This window comes from Setaria italica, chromosome IX, assembly GCF_000263155.2.
Source record: "Setaria italica strain Yugu1 chromosome IX, Setaria_italica_v2.0, whole genome shotgun sequence".
NCBI lineage: Eukaryota > Viridiplantae > Streptophyta > Magnoliopsida > Poales > Poaceae > Setaria > Setaria italica.
Genome location: NC_028458.1, coordinates 5,581,984 through 5,601,041, shown reverse-complemented (window position 1 = coordinate 5,601,041; position 19,058 = coordinate 5,581,984). Strand labels below are relative to the sequence as shown.

The 19,058-nt window shown below is 45.6% G+C and overlaps 4 protein-coding genes across 5 annotated transcripts; 3 read left to right on the top strand and 1 right to left on the bottom strand.

The window, feature by feature from the left end:
• The first annotated feature begins 609 nt into the window (after positions 1–609).
• Positions 610–4,795, top strand: LOC101772125 (YTH domain-containing family protein 2). 2 transcript variants are annotated; one of them, XM_004981732.4, is made up of 9 exons: positions 610–1,003; positions 1,178–1,245; positions 1,361–1,520; positions 1,616–1,683; positions 1,920–2,456; positions 2,695–3,279; positions 3,353–3,565; positions 3,981–4,127; positions 4,232–4,795. In XM_004981732.4, the coding sequence occupies exons 1-9, from the start codon at positions 967–969 to the stop codon at positions 4,382–4,384; spliced, it is 1,968 nt and encodes a 655-aa protein (XP_004981789.1). In that variant the 5' UTR covers positions 610–966; the 3' UTR covers positions 4,385–4,795. The 2 variants fall into 2 exon arrangements, with proteins under 2 accessions (XP_004981789.1, XP_004981788.1); XM_004981731.4 differs by having other exon boundaries at positions 1,917–2,456.
• An 882-nt stretch (positions 4,796–5,677) lies between these two features.
• LOC101771603 (PHD finger protein ING2) lies at positions 5,678–9,371 on the top strand. The gene is made up of 8 exons (XM_004981730.2): positions 5,678–5,867; positions 5,967–6,038; positions 6,233–6,417; positions 6,966–7,029; positions 7,125–7,375; positions 7,495–7,533; positions 8,428–8,545; positions 8,951–9,371. Exons 1-7 carry the CDS (start codon positions 5,822–5,824, stop codon positions 8,527–8,529), a joined length of 759 nt encoding a protein of 252 aa, XP_004981787.1. The 5' UTR covers positions 5,678–5,821; the 3' UTR covers positions 8,530–8,545; positions 8,951–9,371.
• Positions 9,372–9,937: 566 nt separating this feature from the next.
• LOC101771203 (protein NDH-DEPENDENT CYCLIC ELECTRON FLOW 5) lies at positions 9,938–11,580 on the bottom strand. The gene is made up of 3 exons (XM_004981729.4): positions 10,937–11,580; positions 10,403–10,864; positions 9,938–10,291 (listed from the first exon to the last, which is right to left on the bottom strand). The coding sequence occupies exons 1-3, from the start codon at positions 11,495–11,497 to the stop codon at positions 10,100–10,102; spliced, it is 1,215 nt and encodes a 404-aa protein (XP_004981786.1). The 5' UTR covers positions 11,498–11,580; the 3' UTR covers positions 9,938–10,099.
• A 1,844-nt stretch (positions 11,581–13,424) lies between these two features.
• On the top strand, positions 13,425–17,438 carry LOC101770816 (SRSF protein kinase 1). The gene is made up of 4 exons (XM_004981728.2): positions 13,425–13,742; positions 14,056–14,970; positions 16,569–16,616; positions 16,719–17,438. Exons 1-4 carry the CDS (start codon positions 13,425–13,427, stop codon positions 17,157–17,159), a joined length of 1,722 nt encoding a protein of 573 aa, XP_004981785.1. The 3' UTR covers positions 17,160–17,438.
• The last annotated feature ends 1,620 nt before the right edge of the window (positions 17,439–19,058 follow it).

The following is a 19,058-nucleotide window of genomic DNA, read 5'->3' as shown; positions in this document are numbered from 1 at the left end:
GCGTGTTCTCTGGCCGATTGCTGGGAGGGGCGCGGCTGGGAGTTCCGCCGGAAAGGAGGGGAGCTGCGTGAGGAGGAGCCAGGTGGGGCTCCAGCCGGCGGCGCGCGGCGTTGGTGGCCGGCCGCGAGGCTCGGGCCGGCGCGGGCTTCGGCCAGCGGCGGGGGACGCTGGCGGCCGGCCGTGGGGCGCAGGCCAGCGGCGGGGAGAGCAGGGGCCCGTGGCGGGGAGGGGGCGCAGGCCGGCGGCGGGGAGGGGGCGCAGGCCTGCAGCCGGCGGTGGGGAGAGCAGGGGCCGGCGGCCGGGCAGGAGGAGCGCGCCAGGAGGATGAGCAGGAGCGGACCGTGAGGGAGGAAGAAGAAGATAAGGAAAAAAAGAGAGGCTGACAGGTGGGCCCCGCAGCTGACAGGTGGGGCCCACAACTAACGGTGTTAAAAAGACATCCACCCAACCCTCTCAATCTCTCCAACCAAACAAAAGACTGGGTTGGCTCCAACCCACTCATCCAAACACGGGATGGGTCGGCTCCAACCCATAAAAGTGGGTCGGCTCCAACCCAACCCACATCATCCCAAAACCAAACACACCCTAAAACCTCTACCTCTGAGTGCCGCGCTCCCTCTTTCCCGTCTGTGGCGGCTATCCCCCTCCTCCCATCTTCCTCCTCACCCTTCTAGGGTTTATCCTCTACCACCGCCTCTCCCCACCATAAACAATTTTGCTGTCGAATTGCGCCCCCTATCCCGCGCCGCCCCTCCCGCAGGGTGTCCACGCCGCTCGTCCCGTGGCCGCCCTCCACCTTCTGCCTCCGCGCCGATCGCCGCCGCCCCTCCCCCCGACAGCCGCCGCCATCGCTCCGGCCCGCGGATCCGCGGCTGCACCTCGTAGACGACCGGCGCCGAGCTTCCCTCCCGTCGTCGCCGCCACGAGGTCCCTTCAGGCCGGATTCGCTTATCCGAAGGATCTGCCATGGCGACTGTTGCTCCTGCCCCGACCGTTGCTGACCGTATCCTTTCTTCGTTTGATCTGTGTGGTCTTGGAGTAATACTATATGATATTTTTCAGCCATGTTTATATTTGAAAAAATTAAACTTTCCACTAAATCGTCGTGTAAATTGTATGATTGAACTGTGAGGCGCTTGCTCGAATTCGATCTTTTTCCTTGATTCGTGAGTTGCAGAGGCCACCAATCTCCTGCAGAAGCTGTCTCTGGAGAGCAATAATGATGGCTCCAACGCTGCCAAAAAGGTAGCTTTCTAGGCAGTTTTCGGTGATTTTTGTTTTGTAAAATTCTTCTTAGTGGAAGGAGGGATTCACTATTAATAATATAAAAAATCATGCCTTCCTAATTGTACAATTGTAGCCTTCTGGGTTGCCATATGGATCTGCCAACTCTGGAGATGCACAGAGCCCTGCTTCGCAGGTGGACAGGTCGATAACACCTCTGCTGCAAGAGGCCATGGACCCTAACTTCTTCTACCAGCCCAGTGGATATGCCTCTCCAGCATATTACTATCCTAGTGGTACATAAACCTATGCTCTCCTTGTCGCCGCAAACCTTTGTAGGTGGCTAAGCTCAATAATTGCGATGTCTGATTCATGTATCTTGGTTCACCAGGTTATGATGGCTCAGCCAATGAGTGGGACTCAAGGTATGTTGGTCATGAAGGAATGGAGATGCCCCCTGTAAGTTGACATTTTTTGTTGACTGTGCCATTATCTCAACTATGTGTATTTTTGGGTTTAAAATACATTAGATTAGCGTTCACCTTGTCTAGGAAGCTAAGAACAAATATAGAATGGCAGGTGTACACATTCAGGGCTGTTAGTTCTGACTTTTGGTGAATCACTTATGTACTCATGCGGATAGCATAAGAGATGAAGCTGATTCCTTTTTCTTTTCTGTTGAACCAATGTAGCAGAGTGTGTACGGCGACATGTACCATGGATATGGTTATGCTCCGTATGGCCCATATCCTTCGGGTTCTCCTGCACCAAATGCTGGGCATGATGGCCAATCATATGGCTCTCAGCAATATCAGTACCCGACTCAGTATTATCAGTCACCAACCCCAACGAACGCAACACACGGTGTAAATGGTGCCAGTTCTCAACCTGAGATGCCTTCTGTTGTCAGTCACCCGACACGTATTTTGGTAGATGCAACAAAAACAAGCGCAAATGGGAGTGCTACTGGTATGCCGACTGCTAACAACAGTTCGCTGCCGCGTAAGCAGACCAACCTAGCAAACAATGGTTCATATGGAAGAGGACATATGCAAGGTGGCGGACCTTCTGCAAGCAATTATGGTCACAGTGGTCTTCGTTCTCCAGCTCAATGGTATGATGGGCCAGTTTACTCGAATGGGCATCAGAGACCAACTGCTAGTTCCACATCTTACCGTTCCAGTTCATCTTCTGTGAAAAGTCAGAGCCAGCGTCCAACAGCAAACCTCATGGTGTGTTCTCCGAACAAATCATTTTCATAATATTGTTTTGCAGAGTTCCTTTTTAAGTAATTATGTCTGGCAATCAATGACTCATTGAAGCTTGCTCTCACATATTCTTGATAATGACATGTACAACCTTTCTTAAGACTCTGCACATAAGAATGTGATGCATTTGCATGTTTGGATTATTATGGCAAGTATGCAGTGTCCTTGAATAAAGCTTAGCTGTTAGTTTCATTATTTCCAGGGTATACATACACAGATGCCTTCGTCTGGGATGGGTTTGACCTCACCTAGCTATCCTTCTAGGATGTACCCCGACAACAGATTATTTGGACAGTACGGTCAGTACGGGAACACACTGAAAGGTGGCCTTGGTTTTGGATCAAATGTGTATAACTCAAGAAACAACGGGCGGTGGGGAGTCATGGATACCAAATACAAGCCTAGAGGGCGTGCACCTTTTGGTTTTGGGGGTGAGAATCAAGATGGCTTTACTGAGCTGAACAGAGGACCAAGGTCTGGTGGTTTCAAGCACCAAAAGCAGTTCGGGCCTACTGTCACTATTGCTGTGAAGGGCCAGGCTCTCCCTTCAGTGGGTAAACAGAGCAGTGCTCTTACAGACAAAGGCCAATTTAACCAGGAAGGATTTCCTGTAGCCTACAAGGATGCAAAATTCTTTGTTATCAAATCATATAGTGAAGATGATGTGCACAAGAGTATAAAATACAACGTGTGGGCTAGCACTCCTAATGGCAATAAGAAGCTGGATGCTGGATACCGAGAGGCTCAGGAGAAATCCAGTGACTGCCCAGTGTTCTTGTTTTTCTCTGTAAGTCTGTTGCATGTTTCCCTATTATTACCTGTTTTGATATTCCCTGTTTGACTTTGACCTTGCCCCTTAGGTGAACACTAGTGGTCAGTTTGTTGGTGTTGCTGAAATGGTTGGTCCTGTTGACTTTGATAAGACTGTGGAGTATTGGCAACAAGACAAATGGAATGGTTGTTTCCCACTCAAGTGGCACATAGTCAAGGATGTGCCCAACAACATCTTGAAGCATATTACTCTGGATAACAATGATAACAAGCCTGTTACAAACAGCCGTGACACACAAGAGGTATATTTTACTGAAATCTACTGGCTTTGACACTTAATAGTGATAAATTATATCATGATGCAACAGGCAGGAGTTACTGTAAAGATAATATTTTACTTAGTTTATTTTCAGGATATTTAAAGTATTTACATGTTTATCAGGGGGTGCTTCAAAAGCCAATGGGAACTACAAAATATGAAATGTTTATTTCCTGATCTTGTTTACTGTAATGTATGTCTATGCATGTTTACAGTCGTATGACTATGCCGTGTTTACAGTCATGTTCCCTGAAAATCTTCATGTAACATGATCTTATTTATCTATAAGTATAAGCTAGGCTGCCTGACAGCCAATTATATATAACTGTAAGCTGAATATAATTTATCTTTTCAGCAGCCTACTTACAAAGGGCCCTGTGTTGTCCATAATGCTGCAGGTTAAGCTTGAGCAAGGTCTTGAAATGTTGAAGATTTTCAAAGAACATGTTAGCAAAACCTCAATTTTGGATGATTTTGGTTTTTACGAGAATCGCCAAAAGTTGATGCAGGAAAAGAGAGCAAAGCAGCAATCGCTTCAAGGCCAGGCAAGTGCTGATACTGGTGTTACTACAGTTTCTGTGGTTCTGTATGGATTGAAATGATAGGTTCTGAATTCTGATGTCACCAAATTGTTGTTCACATTGTCCAGGGGGGTGATGTATCTCAAGAGAAGGACAAGGATGCAACTGATGGCAATCTAGGGGCACAGAAACATGCATTGAGCAAGGAAGGCACTCTTGCTGAGGAAGCGTCAAATGCCTCCAAACCTGTTGCTGAAAGTGGCGTATCAAATGGAAACTAAGCATCATATGTTACCTATCTGTTGCCTTGGCCGGCAAATGATCTTGCAAATGCTGCAGGTTTTGTGGTATCTGCAAATTAAGATATATTAATTACTGCCTGAATTATAGACCTGGTTTGGTACTGGAGCTCGTTAGCTGGGGGGGCTCATCATGGGAGAGTTTACTTCAATTTCCTGTTTTAGTTGTGTGACTGGTTTTTCGTGTCGTGCTACCTGTGTTAGGTCTCTTACATACCCTGTGACAATGGGATTGTTGTAACCCTTGCTCTTTTCCCCCCCTTATTTTAGCTATATTATTGTTAGCGAAGCAGCCGATTTCTATACTTCTGAACAACATTAAGTAGTTTTTTGCATGTCGCGGTACTGCTGGAGAGTAATAAAACAAGACTCTGGGTTTAAGCTTTTTTTTTTTATCATGCACTGTATATCTCGTGCTTGATCCATTTTCTGCTCACGAACACTACAGCCATCTGTGGTTTCTTTGCCTGGATGATTCCCTAAAACTGGTGTGACATGACCCTTTTTTTTCCTATCATAAATGTGTCGTGCTTTGAACATAAACCCTCTCTTGAAAATTTAGCATCATGGATGAATGTAAATGAATAAGGATGCTGAAGTTACACGGGACGTTATCTAGTATCTTGTCTTGTGTGTTATGCAGGTCATGTTAGGTCCTCTTTGGCACGGCTTATTTCGGCTTTGGCTTCATCTATTTCACGTAAATCGAGACACTGTAGCGTGAAGCCGTTTTGTAAGCCGGGACTAAAATGAACTAGAAGCCGGGTGAAGCCAGTTTTTTTAGCTTCACCGACTTTGGCTTCACCGGTGAAGCCGTTTTGAGATAAGCCGTGCCAAAGGGGGCCTTAATAAGCTGTGACTTTGTAAATGAATGCGGTCATGGATGAGTGCAGGAAGGTGGAGCCCTGTAGCCTTTAGATAAGGCCGCTCGTCGCAGGAACGCATTGAGCAGTGTTACGCCAATATTGTGAATCGCTACTAGACCATCAGGGATTACACAACCATTAGAACAAGCTCCCTTTCATTTATTTTCTTAGCGAAGCCTTGGCCTTCCATTTCATTTATTTTCTTAGCGAAGCCGAGACCTATGAAACGCAAACGCGGACATGGATAAATTTGATATGTTTCTTTTAAGAATCAAATTTGATGTTGATTTGAATTTGATGTCCGACGGACTAATAATGGCAACAACAATTTGGCCATGATAAAACAGGCCCAGTAACCAATCCGTTGGGCCACGAGCTTCAGGCCCGTGAGATTGGCCCACCCGTGGACACCAAAACGAATTGCTGACGTAATACTAGATCTAGCAATTTCTCCCTCGAGCTCGCAGCGAATTTCCGTAGCCGCCTCCGAAACCCTAATCCCCAAATCAACCAGCCCGAAGCCGCGGAATCCGCCCGCACATCGTCTGTCGGCATGGCGATCGCCCGCACCGGCGTGTACGTCGACGACTACCTGGAGTGTAAGACTTACGCGCTTCCATTTCACGGTCTATCGGATTTGTTACCGCGCCTCCGATTGCTCGCTCTTACCGGTTGCTTTTGTGTTTGGAATCGTGTAGACTCAAGCACCTTGGCCGGCGACCTGCAGAGGATCCTTTCCACTATGCGCGAGCTCGACGACAGGGCACACGGTGATGATTTATCTCCATTTCTTGTTTTCTTATATAAGAATAATGTTCGCAATTTTTTTTCTCTTCTGTTGAATCGATTTGTAGACTATTTTTGTTAGTGTCTGTTGATGCTAAGTTGTATTTTCGTGAACTGTAGATGGCATGTGAGCAGATGATTGTTTTTGCTTAAGTTTGTCGTATGGTTTGTGTTTCAGGCATTATGGGTCAGACCAAAGAGCAGATCAAGTATCTCCTGGGAGTATCGTCCCATGGGTATGACAGGCCAAACATGGATGATGATGAATCAGAGAGGATGAAGAAGGATATTGAAGCTAGTCAGGACAATGCTCTGAGTCTCTGCACCGAGAAAGTGTTGCTGGCACGTCAAGCTTATGACCTGGTACTGCTTCATTGCTGTTGTTTCCCTGAAATTCAATGTTAAGCGTTCATCTAGTGCCACAATATTTATTTCATGTTTGCTACTCATCTTAATTGCTGTTTAATTTCTATTCCCCAAGCATCTCTAACATTTTGTTCTGAACTCCAAAATTACTGCAAGAGTATGCGTTTGTACTATTGTACAAATTGAAACAAATTCTAGGGTCAAGTCTTTGTAGCCACTGATATGCTCTGAGTTGCTTATGTTACAAGTTGCACAAATTCAAATATAAGTAGTAACTGGACTTCTAGAAATGATTTGCCAGATGAAATTAAATTAAATATGGTACGAAAAAGCATGATGCGATTCATATTGTTTGATATGCCACCATATATCTAAGATTAAATGTTTAGAATCGTAACACCTGTTATACCCATGTGGAAGTAGAGCGATTTTGAGGAATCCGGATCAACCCAGAATGAGAAGTTTTTTTAGTCTTACCATTTTATTTGGTGTCTCTTACTTTGTGTGGATATCTAATTGCAAGCACCTTCGACATTATTGTACAGATAGAGAGCCATATCAAACGTCTTGATGAAGACCTGGGCCAGTTTGCAGAAGATTTAAAGCATGGTATTAGCAATCATGTCAGATTTTAGACATCATTGTGGGATGCCATTCTTAGTTATTCATCAAACAGATTATTGACCTCTCCCTCTCAATTGCAGAAGGGAAGATACCTCCAGACGAACCGCCAGTCCTTCCTCCAATTCCGGTGGTTAGCAGGGATGAGAAAAGGAGGCTTGGTTTTAGTACACCTCAAGCATCAAAGAAATTTAGAGAGAGGGAGTGGGACAGGGAAAGGGGTATGGACTTTGATTTAATGCCCCCTCCAGGTAGCAGCAAGAAAGCAGGTACACCTATGGATGTAGATCAAATGATTGATCCAAATGAACCGACGTATTGTATATGCCACCAGGTCAGTTTTGAAACAATATACGTCTTAATTTTTCCTGGAACTTATATTTGCATCTTATCTAAAATCTTTTTTCGCAAATGCTCGCTGAATAAAATTCTTATTCGTCATTGGTATTTCAGGTTTCTTATGGCGATATGATTGCCTGTGACAATGAGAATGTAAGTTGTTTTGGTGCCAAATAATCATGACTCATGGGTTATTTGTCAGAGTTAAATTATAGTATCCTTTAGGTTATAAGCCTGCCAGATCTCAGAGTTAAATTTTTGCAGAGGTGTTTTTACTTGGGGATTTTAAGACTTCTTTGTTTCCATTTCAAACAACAGAAGTAGCGTTCAGTTCAATATACTTTGTTGCAGCTAGACTTCTCGATAGTGCATCATCTTATCTTTAAGTTTGTGGTTTTCTATACTTGCTGCCATTCAGAGTTGCAGACTAGAGTTTGCTCACTGCTTTACTCTTATGGCTGGGATATAATGTTGGCATGTTCTCGTATATTCTGGAGCATGTTGCAGTTCAGATACTGTTCGTCAATTACAATATGTTCATACAGCATTTTGTCCCCTGGTCAATGGCTTTGCTAGTTACACAGGCCATCTTTTGTCATTGAGTCATCATGACACAGTAAACCAGGTAAAGGCACCTGCACATATCCAAAACTTAACTTTTCCAAACTTTTTGTCAAGAAATCACGGTCATACCAGCATGCGTGGTGTATGACTCTTTGCGATTGCTGAAATAGTGAAATAGTATGATCTCCAAACATCGTTACAAACCAAAATTGAACTTTTTCCGACCTTTGTGTCGACAACTCATGGTTATTTGCGTATGACTTTTTCCAATCATGCATAAAGCCTAAACTGAAATAGTATGGTTTCCAAACACTGCTACTAAAGAAACATCCAGCAGATTTGTTCCTACCAAATGTTACGATTAGAATCCACAATTGGGTCACGCTGTCACATTTGAAACACCAATGTTATGGTATAAATTTTTTCTTGTGTAAAAGCTATCTATCTCCTCTAAGTGCTAATTGTTTTACCTTCACTCAACAGTGTGAAGGAGGCGAATGGTTTCATTACACATGTGTGGGTTTGACTCCAGAAACGAGATTCAAGGGGAAATGGTTTTGCCCGACATGCAGGAATCTTCAATGAGGGTTTTCCTAAGTTGGTAAGATGCATACCAGTAACAGTTACTTTATAAAACAAATCCTTGTTACAATTCATGTTCCTATACGGTATCGTAGATTTTTAAACCCTGTAGGCTGTTCCTTTAGTACAGTCTTTCCTCATTAGAAAGAAATTTCCTACCGCCTGATGATTAATTGTTCATATTAACTCCAAATTGCTGTGGCTCTTCACATCTTTCCATTTCTATTTGCATATATTGCATGGGGACTATCTCAGCACTGACAAAGCTTCCTACAGCTCAACTCCAGAATTAAACTTGATTAGAGATGCTTCCTTTCAGCTACCTGTTGTACGATATTACTATGATGGCCGGCAAAGCTATTAGGGAAAGATTTGGCAGGATTTCTTTTCCGATCCAACTAACACATCACAATTTTTCCAACAGTATGTTTGCTCAACAGCGGCAAGGATGCAAATGGTTCCTTATGTGTTGGCCTGAGACCTGAATTGGGACTGAAGGAGTGGTGATGGTTTGGCCCAACATGCAGGATCTTCTACCCGAGGTTGTCCAAAGTTGGTAGGGTGCAAAACTTGTCACAACTTGGAGCTGTTGCTTAAAGTGAGCTTGACATGGCCCATGGGAGGCTTCTTCATCTTTTTAGTAATGTACATGCTTGGCAGGGACGGGGATTTTTCCTTGTTCAGAATAACATATGGGATCTAGAAATGTTTGTAGTTGTGATAAGAAACGCTGTGTTGTTCCTTGGTGCTGCTGACCACATTGCATCTTAGCATCATCGCATTCGACATCTGTTGGAAACTTACAAGGTTAATGTTCGTAGTCCCTCGGTTTTCAGTTGTGAGCATTTCACTATGAGCATCTGTTACATTTGATGTAATGCTCCAGGGACATTTTGTTCTCCCAGCATCACTGGTTCCTAGGTATTCAGCCATTCAGGCCTGCAGGCGAAGCGCTGAAGCCTAAAAGCAGGGGCTGCGCAGGTGTTCAGCCCCCCGGTCACGTGCATCCGGCCCGCAGGCCCCAGCACGACAGGCTCAGGCATGGCTCTCCATGGCGTACTCTTTTCAGCTCAAGATCTGGGCGCGTGGCTGTAGACACGGGCACATCGCCTCCGTCACGAGCTTCTAGTCCTCGTCCTCGTCCTCGCCGTCGGGCTCGGCCGTCGCGCCGCCCACGAGTAGTTGCAGCCCTGGAGTAGTTCTCTTCTCTGGATAAGATCCCGCCTGCTCTTCTTGTATACAAATATCCTCGAATATGGAGACGATGTGTAGCTTAAAGTGAGTGTAACAATGGCAGCTTGTTCCTTGGTCTCTTGGTCATGCACGTACTTGGTCTTGGCATGAACAGGGAATGATCTTTGTTCGGAACTTCTTGCTGTCAGATTTAGAAATGCTTTGTAGCTGTGAATTGTGATGTGAAGCTCAGAAGCTGTGTTGCGTTGCAACATCGAACAATATGGACATCGTCCGCCTACATTTCAATAATATTGTTATCAGCATTTCAATATGGACATCACCATTCACCACGGTTGTTGCTACATATACAACTGTAGGTGCAGCAGTGCCGGTGAGCCTAGAGATTGGGGTTGCGCAGGTATTGAGCCCCCTGCCACGTTTCACCGGCCCCCAGCACCACGGGCTCCAGCATGGCAGGCCCCACGACCACGTAGGCGTACTTGCCGTACCACTGGTACTGGGATCCTGGGCTGAACACGTACAGCTCCTCGAACCCACTCCTGTGCAAGCGAACGGAGTTCCTCCTACCCTGCAGTTCCAAGAACTCGCATCAGCCATCACTCTCCTGGCCCTGCATTCCTATCCAACCGAATGCATAGATCACTGAACAACGACGGAGTTCTTTCTCATGGTTCCTTACCCTGTCCATGATGGTGAACTCCCTGGGCGCGTGGCTGTAGACGCGGCACACCGCGTCCGTCAAGTGCTTGTAGTCGTCGTCCTCCTCGCCGTCGGGCTGGTCGTCGTCCGCCGCGCCGCCGCGGTCCCGGCCGCCGGAGAGGATCATGTCGAAGCCCCTGTTCGCCCACCGGTGGTGCCGGGCCGCGGGCTGCCGCGCGGCGGCTTGGTAGTCCGGAGGGATGATGCTGAACTCCGACAGCGCCGGCTCGACGGTGCGGTAGTCGGAGCCCTGCAGCCCCAGCGCGTAGGTGGCATCCGGGGTGCTCACGCGCAGGTGGTTCGACACGCCGCACGACAGCGCCATCGGCGCCGACGACGCGCCGTTCGTCACAGCGAGCTCCGTCGACAGCGCCTCCGGGTGCAGCGTCACCACGCACCTCGCCGCCGCCGCGTTCCCCGGCGCCGCCGCCGCGAGCTCGACCTGCAAGGAAACGCGCTGTGTCATGGCAGCGTCCCGTGATAAGATCACATTCTGTGGCGCCGCTGCGCGTACCTCAATGGAGGTCGTGGGATTTCCGCGGACGTCGCGGAGCGACCACGCACCACCCGGCGACCACCCGCCGCCGCCGCCGCCGGTGGCGCAGCGGAGGTCCACGGCCACGCCGCCGCGGATGACGGCCCGCCCGCCGGGGCCCTCGGTGACGTTCGTGTGGAGCACCTCCGTGACGGTGCCGTGCCACATGGCGGGCTTGTAGGACGTGACGAGGCCGCTGGGGAGCAGCAGGTGCGCCACGCTGCCGTTGCTCAGCGCCATCTTGACGGCGCAGCTGCCGCCCACGGGCTCGAAACCCACGCCGTGGCCGGCGAACTCGGCGGCCAGGTACTCCACGTTGACAGGGGCGGGGGAGGGAGCAGCCGCCGCTTCTTCCGCCGCCGTCGCCGGCGCCAGCGCGCGCACCTGAGGAGCTGCTGAACTCGCAAGCCGCGCCCTCTGGCTGCCGCCGCCGCCTAGCTTGGGGGAGAGGCACATAGAGATATGCTTCCTTGAGCTGGTGAGAGGGGTTGGAGTGGCATGGGGCGCTGCAGTGGCAGCAGGAGTGCAGAAGGGCGCCATGGCCAGCTCTTGCAGGAACTGGTGAATGGTGAGTGGCAGCGTAGCGGTGTAGCCTTATCTGCAACTCTGGAAGTGTGAAGTGTCTCACTGAAGTCAGCTTCGGATTGGCAGTAGGCCAAAGGTTGGGAAAGGATAGGAAAATATCTCTTTGTTGGATTACCTTTCGCATGTACTTTTTCGCAGTATATTTTTCAAGTGTTTTTATTTTAATTTGGCAGCATGTCAATCGTTTTCTGTGGTAAATTTTTTCGCCTACTGCCGAAATTGCATGCGCAGGTTGTTTGGAATGTATTTGCAAGCAAATTTAGTGTTTTCAGAACATTCTAAAACGAAAATAGCAAATTTAGTGTTTGCAAGGTAACATAATTATGGGGCAAAACCATGGCATTTCTAAAACGGTAGGCTTTTGGGTGTTTTAGAATCTTCAACAGCGATTTTTCTAGTGCCTTTGATTTCTAGACCAACAGTTTTTGCAATATCATGGTTTTTTGAAACTGCAATCCAAACAGGTTACGGACGGCGTTTTCATCAGTTTGACAGTTAGCCTGTCTTAGATTTTGTTGGCATTTGTTTAGCTAGGCCAGCTGATGTGCCCTTGTTACCTTGCTCCCCTCCTCCATGAGGTCAGAGGCCATCAGAAATTCTTGCATGAGTGAATCAGCACATGATGGACTTGTAGCAACCGCTCTCTGCTTATTACATGCACTGCACGCTTGATTTCTCTACCGCTAAAACCAGAAATGATAATGATTCATTAGTGCACGGCAGATGGTACACCCACCACCATCTCATTATTTTGGGCCCGTACTAATTTGCCATCAGGGCTGGTGGTCCAGCTCGATCGCCTTCCTGTCCAGAGCTAGTAATTTGGCAGACATAAAAATTCCTTAATCTGAATTGGCTAAGCACGTTGAGTATTTGCGATCGAAAACGGAGAGCATGAGTATTTATCTGCAGTACATTGGTATAATTTTTGCCTACTACTGCAAAGTCTACGGCAGATAAATAAAGAATAAAAGACAAGTATTGTATTCGTTGCAGCCGTACAGATTCTGCTCCCAAAGCTCCAAGCCTCCAAGCTTTAGCCAGGCTCTTCCTCCACCTGCTCCCTTCTGTCTCCCCTCTAGAACATTCTATGTCCACAATCTGCTTATTTTATATAAAAAAATGCCAATCCTTGTTTCTGAAAGAAAATTAAAAGAGAAAATATGTAAGCCGTCCACAATCTGATTATTTTCGAACTAATTGGCAGGCAAAGTTTTAAAGTTTGTCTGAATTTTAATAGAAGTGTCGGGTATTTGTGAAGGGAAGGAGTAAGCTTTGATGATAGTTTGCTAAAAATAATTAGTTGACGCTTGAAATGGAACAAAATTGGTGGCAAGAGAGCAAATCCTACAAACTCCACGCTGAATTTTCGTATATGTAACCTTAATAATAACCACAAGAAAATAAAGTATCCGTTGGACACCAAACGTTGCAACCAGTGTCTCACACCAGAGCCATGAAAATCATACTAAATTCCAAAGCACATTTTTTTTTGATCCATTTGTCAAAGCCAATCGTTCTTCGGATAATGTGACAGGTAGTTGCACAATGTTCAGAATCGATGCATATTCACCGAACACATTAGGTAGTCTGTCCTCCCAAAAAATAAAGACCAATTGCTTAATTAAAAACGATCAATAATAATTACTAGCAATAATACTTTTTTTTTTTTTGCAGCAGTGTCCTCGTCCATCTCGTCTTTTTACATATCCACCCCGCCAATAATAACGCGGCGCTCGGGGCGCAGAGGAGGCAAAAGGAAGGAAGCGCAGCGGGGGGGGAGCGCCAGACGGACGAGCCGAGCGCCACCGCCACTAGAAAAAGCGAGCGCCCAAAACCCTAGCTCCCGCGCGGCACCGCGCAGATCCGGGGCTCCCGCGCGATGGCGGAGGCGGAGGCCGCGGGGTCGTCGTCGTCGAGGCGGCGGATGGAGGACAAGGAGGGGGCGGCGGCAGCGGCAGCGGCGGCGATGGAGGCGGACGCGGAGGCGGGGGCCAGGGGGAGGGGAGAGGACGAGGACGAGGAGGGCGAGAGCAGCGACTACACGTCGGAGGACGAGGGCACCGAGGACTACCGCCGCGGCGGGTACCACGCCGTCCGCGTAGGGGACTCCTTCAAGCAGGGAGCCTACGTCGTGCAGTCCAAGCTCGGATGGGGCCACTTCTCCACCGTCTGGCTCGCCTGGGACACCGCCCACTCCGTGCGTGCCCTTACCCCTTTTCTCGAGATATCTTCGTGTTCAATTCAAATGACTAGTGTTGTCGCTAGTATGCAACAGGGGTTCGATCTGGATGCGGTTTGTCTAGTTTCCTGTGGCAGTTTGCCTGTGCCCACCAACTGCTCGTTCTTTTGCCGTAGAGATACTAGAATGGATTGCTTGTAAATGATAACTACTGTTTCATTTTTGGTTGCCACTACTGCAGGCAAATATTTTGATTCGTTTATTCGCTGATGTTTAGAGATTCAGGCCGCAACCTGTCTAATGTTTCTGGATTTGTTGATTCTGTGTGCAGAGATATGTGGCACTGAAGGTGCAAAAGAGCGCTCAGCACTACACGGAGGCGGCCATGGATGAGATCAAGATCTTGAAGCAGATCGCTGATGGTGATCCTGATGACTCCAAATGTGTTGTTAAGCTCCTTGACCACTTCAAGCACTCGGGCCCTAATGGCAACCATGTGTGCATGGTATTTGAGTTTCTTGGTGATAACTTGTTGACCCTGATAAAGTACACGAACTATCGTGGAATTCCCCTTCCGATGGTCAAGGAGATATGCCGCCATGTGCTCATCGGCCTCGACTACCTCCACCGCACGCTTTCTATTATTCACACTGACCTTAAGCCTGAGAATATATTGCTTGTGTCTACCATTGACCCCTCAAAGGACCCCCGGAAGTCAGGTGTGCCCTTGGTTCTGCCTTCTGCCAAGACAGACGAGCCAACTCCAAAGGCGCCTGCACCATCAGTAAATGGTGGCCTCTCCAAGAACCAGAAGAAGAAGATCCGGAGGAAAGCCAAACGTGCAGCTGCTGCAACTTCAGAAGGTGGTAATGCTGTGGCATCTGCTGACACAGATGGGTCAGACGACAGAGGAGATCTAGGCACAACAAATGAGGGCAGTCCTAGCCAGGATGGAGCTAAGAAGCGGTCAAAAGGAGATAGACAGGGTAGCAAAGGGGCTAAGAAGAAGATGGCAATGGAGGCTGATCTGAAGTGCAAGCTGGTGGACTTTGGAAATGCATGTTGGACATACAAGCAGTTTACAAGTGACATTCAAACAAGGCAGTACAGATGTCCTGAGGTTATACTTGGTTCCAAGTATTCTACATCTGCTGACCTATGGTCCTTTGCGTGCATCTGCTTCGAGCTTGCCACGGGGGATGTACTGTTTGATCCACACAGTGGTGACAATTTCGACAGAGATGAGGTATATCTATTTGTTTTCATTACCTAGAGTTCAACTATTTACATACTTCTCATAGTGTCATATCTAAATAAAATTAAGATCACCTGTAAACAGCACCCCTCTCTAACTTGAACAAAATGTTGTTCTCAATAGGTCAAGAAAAGCCTTCTATACTGACTTACTGAGACTTGCACTGAACACAATATAGTTGGCCCAACAGTTGTAATTTCTTTGATTTGTAGTTATGCTTTAATCTCATAATCAATCATTGAACTAGAAGCAACTAGCATATGGTTTGATGAAGTACTCTTTTATTATTACATGATTTACTTTGGTGTCAGGTAGCTCTCTTTTACTTCAGCGGGAACCTTAACAACATATCCCATTTAAACTATGATAAGCAAATATGAATCTGGAAAAGATACGCAATGTCCTTTTGTATTGTCTTTTAACTATGCAACCAACAGGTTCTACAGCCTTTTCCCCACATAGTAACTAAATGGATTTTTCAATTTTGTCCTTTATTTCCCATGTTTACATGCGTACATCTAGATAGTTATTTTTCATGTACTTACCATTGGTTATATCTGTAATGACATAGATTTTTGTAACTTTGCATCACCGCAAATACAATCTGTGGATTACCCAGTATCCTCTCTTTTATGTGAGTTATGTGCTGCAAAATTGATACCACCGGATTTGTATTTAAAGTTTAGTGATTATGATTTTGTAACTAGTAATAAAATATCACAGTAAAATTTTATGGTCAAAAATCAATTTTGCATAGTGAGGCTACTCACCTGTAAAAATGAAATAAGGGAGTATTCTTCTACAGTTCTGTACCTCAGTGATTTTTTTCCCACCAGAACTACCTTCATTGCTTACCTCTGTTGTTTTTTTCTTTAAGCACTTTACAGTTTTTGTTTGTCCAATCATGATGCTACGATTTTAACCATGAAATTGTCTTACATATGTATCTCCTATCCATTATTATGGATGCATTTGTGATATATATTTTGAGAAAGTGATAACTTTCATCATGTCCAAATTGTTTTTGTGCACGAATAGTAAACTTGATGTCTAAAAAACAGACTACAATGAATGGTTAGGAAACTAATTTATACTAAGGTGATAGAGCTAGAAACTGCTGCTTCTTTCTGGCTGCTTCTGCTGACAGTGCAGTTTGTTATTACTCCCTTTTGACTCTTGAGTTTTTGCTGCACCCAGACTGGGCTGAATGAGAATTTTGTTTGCTATTTCTTGTGTCCTGTTAACAAGAATTAATATATGAATAGCAAATCGTTTTTTATTTTTTATGGTATACGGTCTTGAGCCTCATAGAATGGTATGAGATGAAAATTTAATTTGTTTGGATTGAGCTAAAGTTTAAAGCATTTATCATGTGGTTTATTCTAGTTAATTGGCCTCTGCAATTTTTGGGGATAAACTGCTGATTATTTCTTGAATAAAAAACTACATCAGGATTCTTGATTTGAACAGTATTTTGCATGTGCCAAGTATGTGCCCCCTAGACAGCAGTATTTCATTTTTCTGAGGAAATGATTTGACTTGTTCCCTTACCAATGGAGTCATATTCTGAGCAATTCTACCTAATGCAGGATCACCTTGCGCTGATGATGGAGCTACTAGGAATGATGCCTCGTAAGGTAAAAGAAAAGGATGTTTCAACCTTCAGTTCCCATAGTTTTTTTTAAGAAAATGTTGATAGTGTTCTTAATTATATGACAAAAATGCTGTTTGTTTCCTAGATTGCCTTGGGTGGTCGGTACTCGCGCGAGTTCTTCAATCGGTATGGAGATCTGAGGCATATCCGACGCTTGCGGTTCTGGCCTCTGAACAAGGTGCTGATGGAGAAGTACGAGTTCACTGAAAGAAACGCAAATGACATGGCGGATTTTCTTGTACCGATACTTGATTTTGTTCCTGAGAAGCGTCCTACAGCTGCTCAATTGCTTCAGCATCCATGGCTTGATGCTGGTCCGCTTCAAAAGCAACCTACAACCCTGCCAGATTCTACGCAGAATTCAGCTGATGGTGTTTCAGAGAAGCAAAGGAAAGAGAATGAAGAAAGAGATGCAATGGCAGTAGAGCTGGGGAACATTGCCATAGATGGTGCTTCGCCATCCAGGACGGCGAGTGATCCTCAAGCAAGCACGAATAAAGCAACTGCTACCCCTTCTAAGAAGTGAGATGCTGTTGTTTTTACAACCTCAGTTCTTCCTGTGTGGGAAACGGTTGTTTCTTTAGGTTTGAAATATGTTAGGGATAGTTACCCGGGGAAAAGAAGAGTAGGGGGTTGGACTTCGTTGTATGGGGTTGGATGGACAAGGTTAGATTTGTTGGGGGGCGGCAGAGGCCCTTGTTTTTTTTTTCTTCCTGAGAACATATTCTTTTGTACAATTAGGATCTGCAATTTTTTAAGCCATCTAGGAGTGAATTGAATGACTGAGCAAAGTCACTTTTACATATTTACTTCCTGTGGAAGCCTGGGGCTTTCTGGTAGGATTTGGCTGGGAACCATCTGAAAGCAGGTGCCTGGAACATCCATGTTTAAGCTTTACATTGTTTTTGAAAAACAAAATTTTAGATGATTGCATCTAGAATGTTGCATCCATCCGTTTGCACGTGCGCATGCGTTCGCACCAATTGCAGTATACACGCGGATGTACGGTCTAGGTGGATTTGGAAGCTGATATTGTGATCTGACGCCATTGGAAGTCACTGACATATGGGCCATGCAGTACGCGCAAGCCATATCTGAACACCCATGTCATGGCAAAAAATGAGCTGGGTTACTACACTATCGGTTCGATGCCGTAGGCCATAGCTGTGTCACTAGCAACATAGACAAATAGATAACTGAACAACATAGCATAACTGAACAGCATTCAAGGATAACAGAACATAGCAATTCAAATATTCAAAAACGGCAGAAATTTTTTAACCAGCACAACTGAACAGCATTCGAGAGGATAACAGAACATAGCTCAGCCGGCACCGAGGTTAATTATGCCATAGCACAGAACAAACATAAGATACGGTGGTATTACTCATAGTAGATTTACTAGCTTGTACTAACAAGATCAAATAAACTAGAAAGGTCCCCAGCGGCATCCATACAGCTTGTGAACAAAAGCCTCACAATCCCCGAAGGGGTTTCCTTGCTCTCGAGACACTGCATACAAAAAACATTACAACAATGAGCCACGTCGCCATTTATAGAATGAGGAGGTTTACAAAAAACATTACAAAAAAATAACTTGTCAGAGAAGGAGGGGGAAGGCCTACAGCAATGAAATTTATAGAATGGATGAGGCATGGATCGTCCTTCAAGCCGTCCCTTGGTAATTTTGTAAATAGATGGAGATCATCGCTGCGTTTGATTGCTTATATACGTCCCCAACAGACAATGCAAAAAGGAAAAGGAAAGAAAGAATTTTTTTTAGGAAGAAGAAAGAAATTGCACATCGTTTAACATCATGGACATAGCTGCATTGAATTTATATATCTTTAACATTCCAATAACACACAAGAAGCCTGTGGTTCCTTAACATTGGCAGGACAGAAACGTAGGCTCTATAACTGCGGCAGAGCCACCCGTCAACAGCCACACATAAATAGAAAAACAACATATTTGCACAATTGCACCACAACAATATGATTGTACAGAGTTTCTTCAAAAAAAAAAGAGGAAAGAGAAGCATGCAAATCATGTGACTACATCACCACAACACAAAATTGAGGACAATACCAATTCGTGGGGCAATAGGGCATCGATGGTGGGGATGACGTGAATACCTGTCTGGGAAGCATGAGGGGATTCAGAGCTTCCTGCCAATATATGACGATAAAAATAAACATCAAACATATTTGGAATTCACTCATACATCGGCCAATGACCACGTACTCCCTCCGTATAGGAAAAGGAAGTCGTTTTGGACAGCGACACGATCTCCAAAGCATGACTTTGACTCCTTGTTTTTATAAAGATATTTATCCAAAAGTGATATATGTATATTTTTTATGAAAGTATTGTTCAAGATAAAATCTATTTATATGGCTTTCACCTTTTCCGAACTCAACAACTT

Coding starts and splice junctions, on each gene's coding strand:
- LOC101771203 (XM_004981729.4), bottom strand. CDS start 11,497: ATGGCGCCCTTCTGCACTCCTGCTGCCACTGCAGCGCCCCATGCCACT. Junction 10,865..10,936: donor ATCCCACGACCTCCATTGAG/GTACGCGCAGCG, acceptor GTTTCCTTGCAG/GTCGAGCTCGCGGCGGCGGC. Junction 10,292..10,402: donor AGTTCACCATCATGGACAGG/GTAAGGAACCAT, acceptor TTGGAACTGCAG/GGTAGGAGGAACTCCGTTCG.
- LOC101770816 (XM_004981728.2), top strand. CDS start 13,425: ATGGCGGAGGCGGAGGCCGCGGGGTCGTCGTCGTCGAGGCGGCGGATG. Junction 13,743..14,055: donor CCTGGGACACCGCCCACTCC/GTGCGTGCCCTT, acceptor TTCTGTGTGCAG/AGATATGTGGCACTGAAGGT. Junction 14,971..16,568: donor ACAATTTCGACAGAGATGAG/GTATATCTATTT, acceptor TACCTAATGCAG/GATCACCTTGCGCTGATGAT.
- LOC101772125 (XM_004981731.4), top strand. CDS start 967: ATGGCGACTGTTGCTCCTGCCCCGACCGTTGCTGACC. Junction 2,457..2,694: donor GTCCAACAGCAAACCTCATG/GTGTGTTCTCCG, acceptor CATTATTTCCAG/GGTATACATACACAGATGCC. Junction 4,128..4,231: donor AGCAATCGCTTCAAGGCCAG/GCAAGTGCTGAT, acceptor CACATTGTCCAG/GGGGGTGATGTATCTCAAGA.
- LOC101771603 (XM_004981730.2), top strand. CDS start 5,822: ATGGCGATCGCCCGCACCGGCGTGTACGTCGACGACTACCTGGAGT. Junction 7,030..7,124: donor TGCAGAAGATTTAAAGCATG/GTATTAGCAATC, acceptor TCTCAATTGCAG/AAGGGAAGATACCTCCAGAC. Junction 7,376..7,494: donor CGTATTGTATATGCCACCAG/GTCAGTTTTGAA, acceptor TTGGTATTTCAG/GTTTCTTATGGCGATATGAT.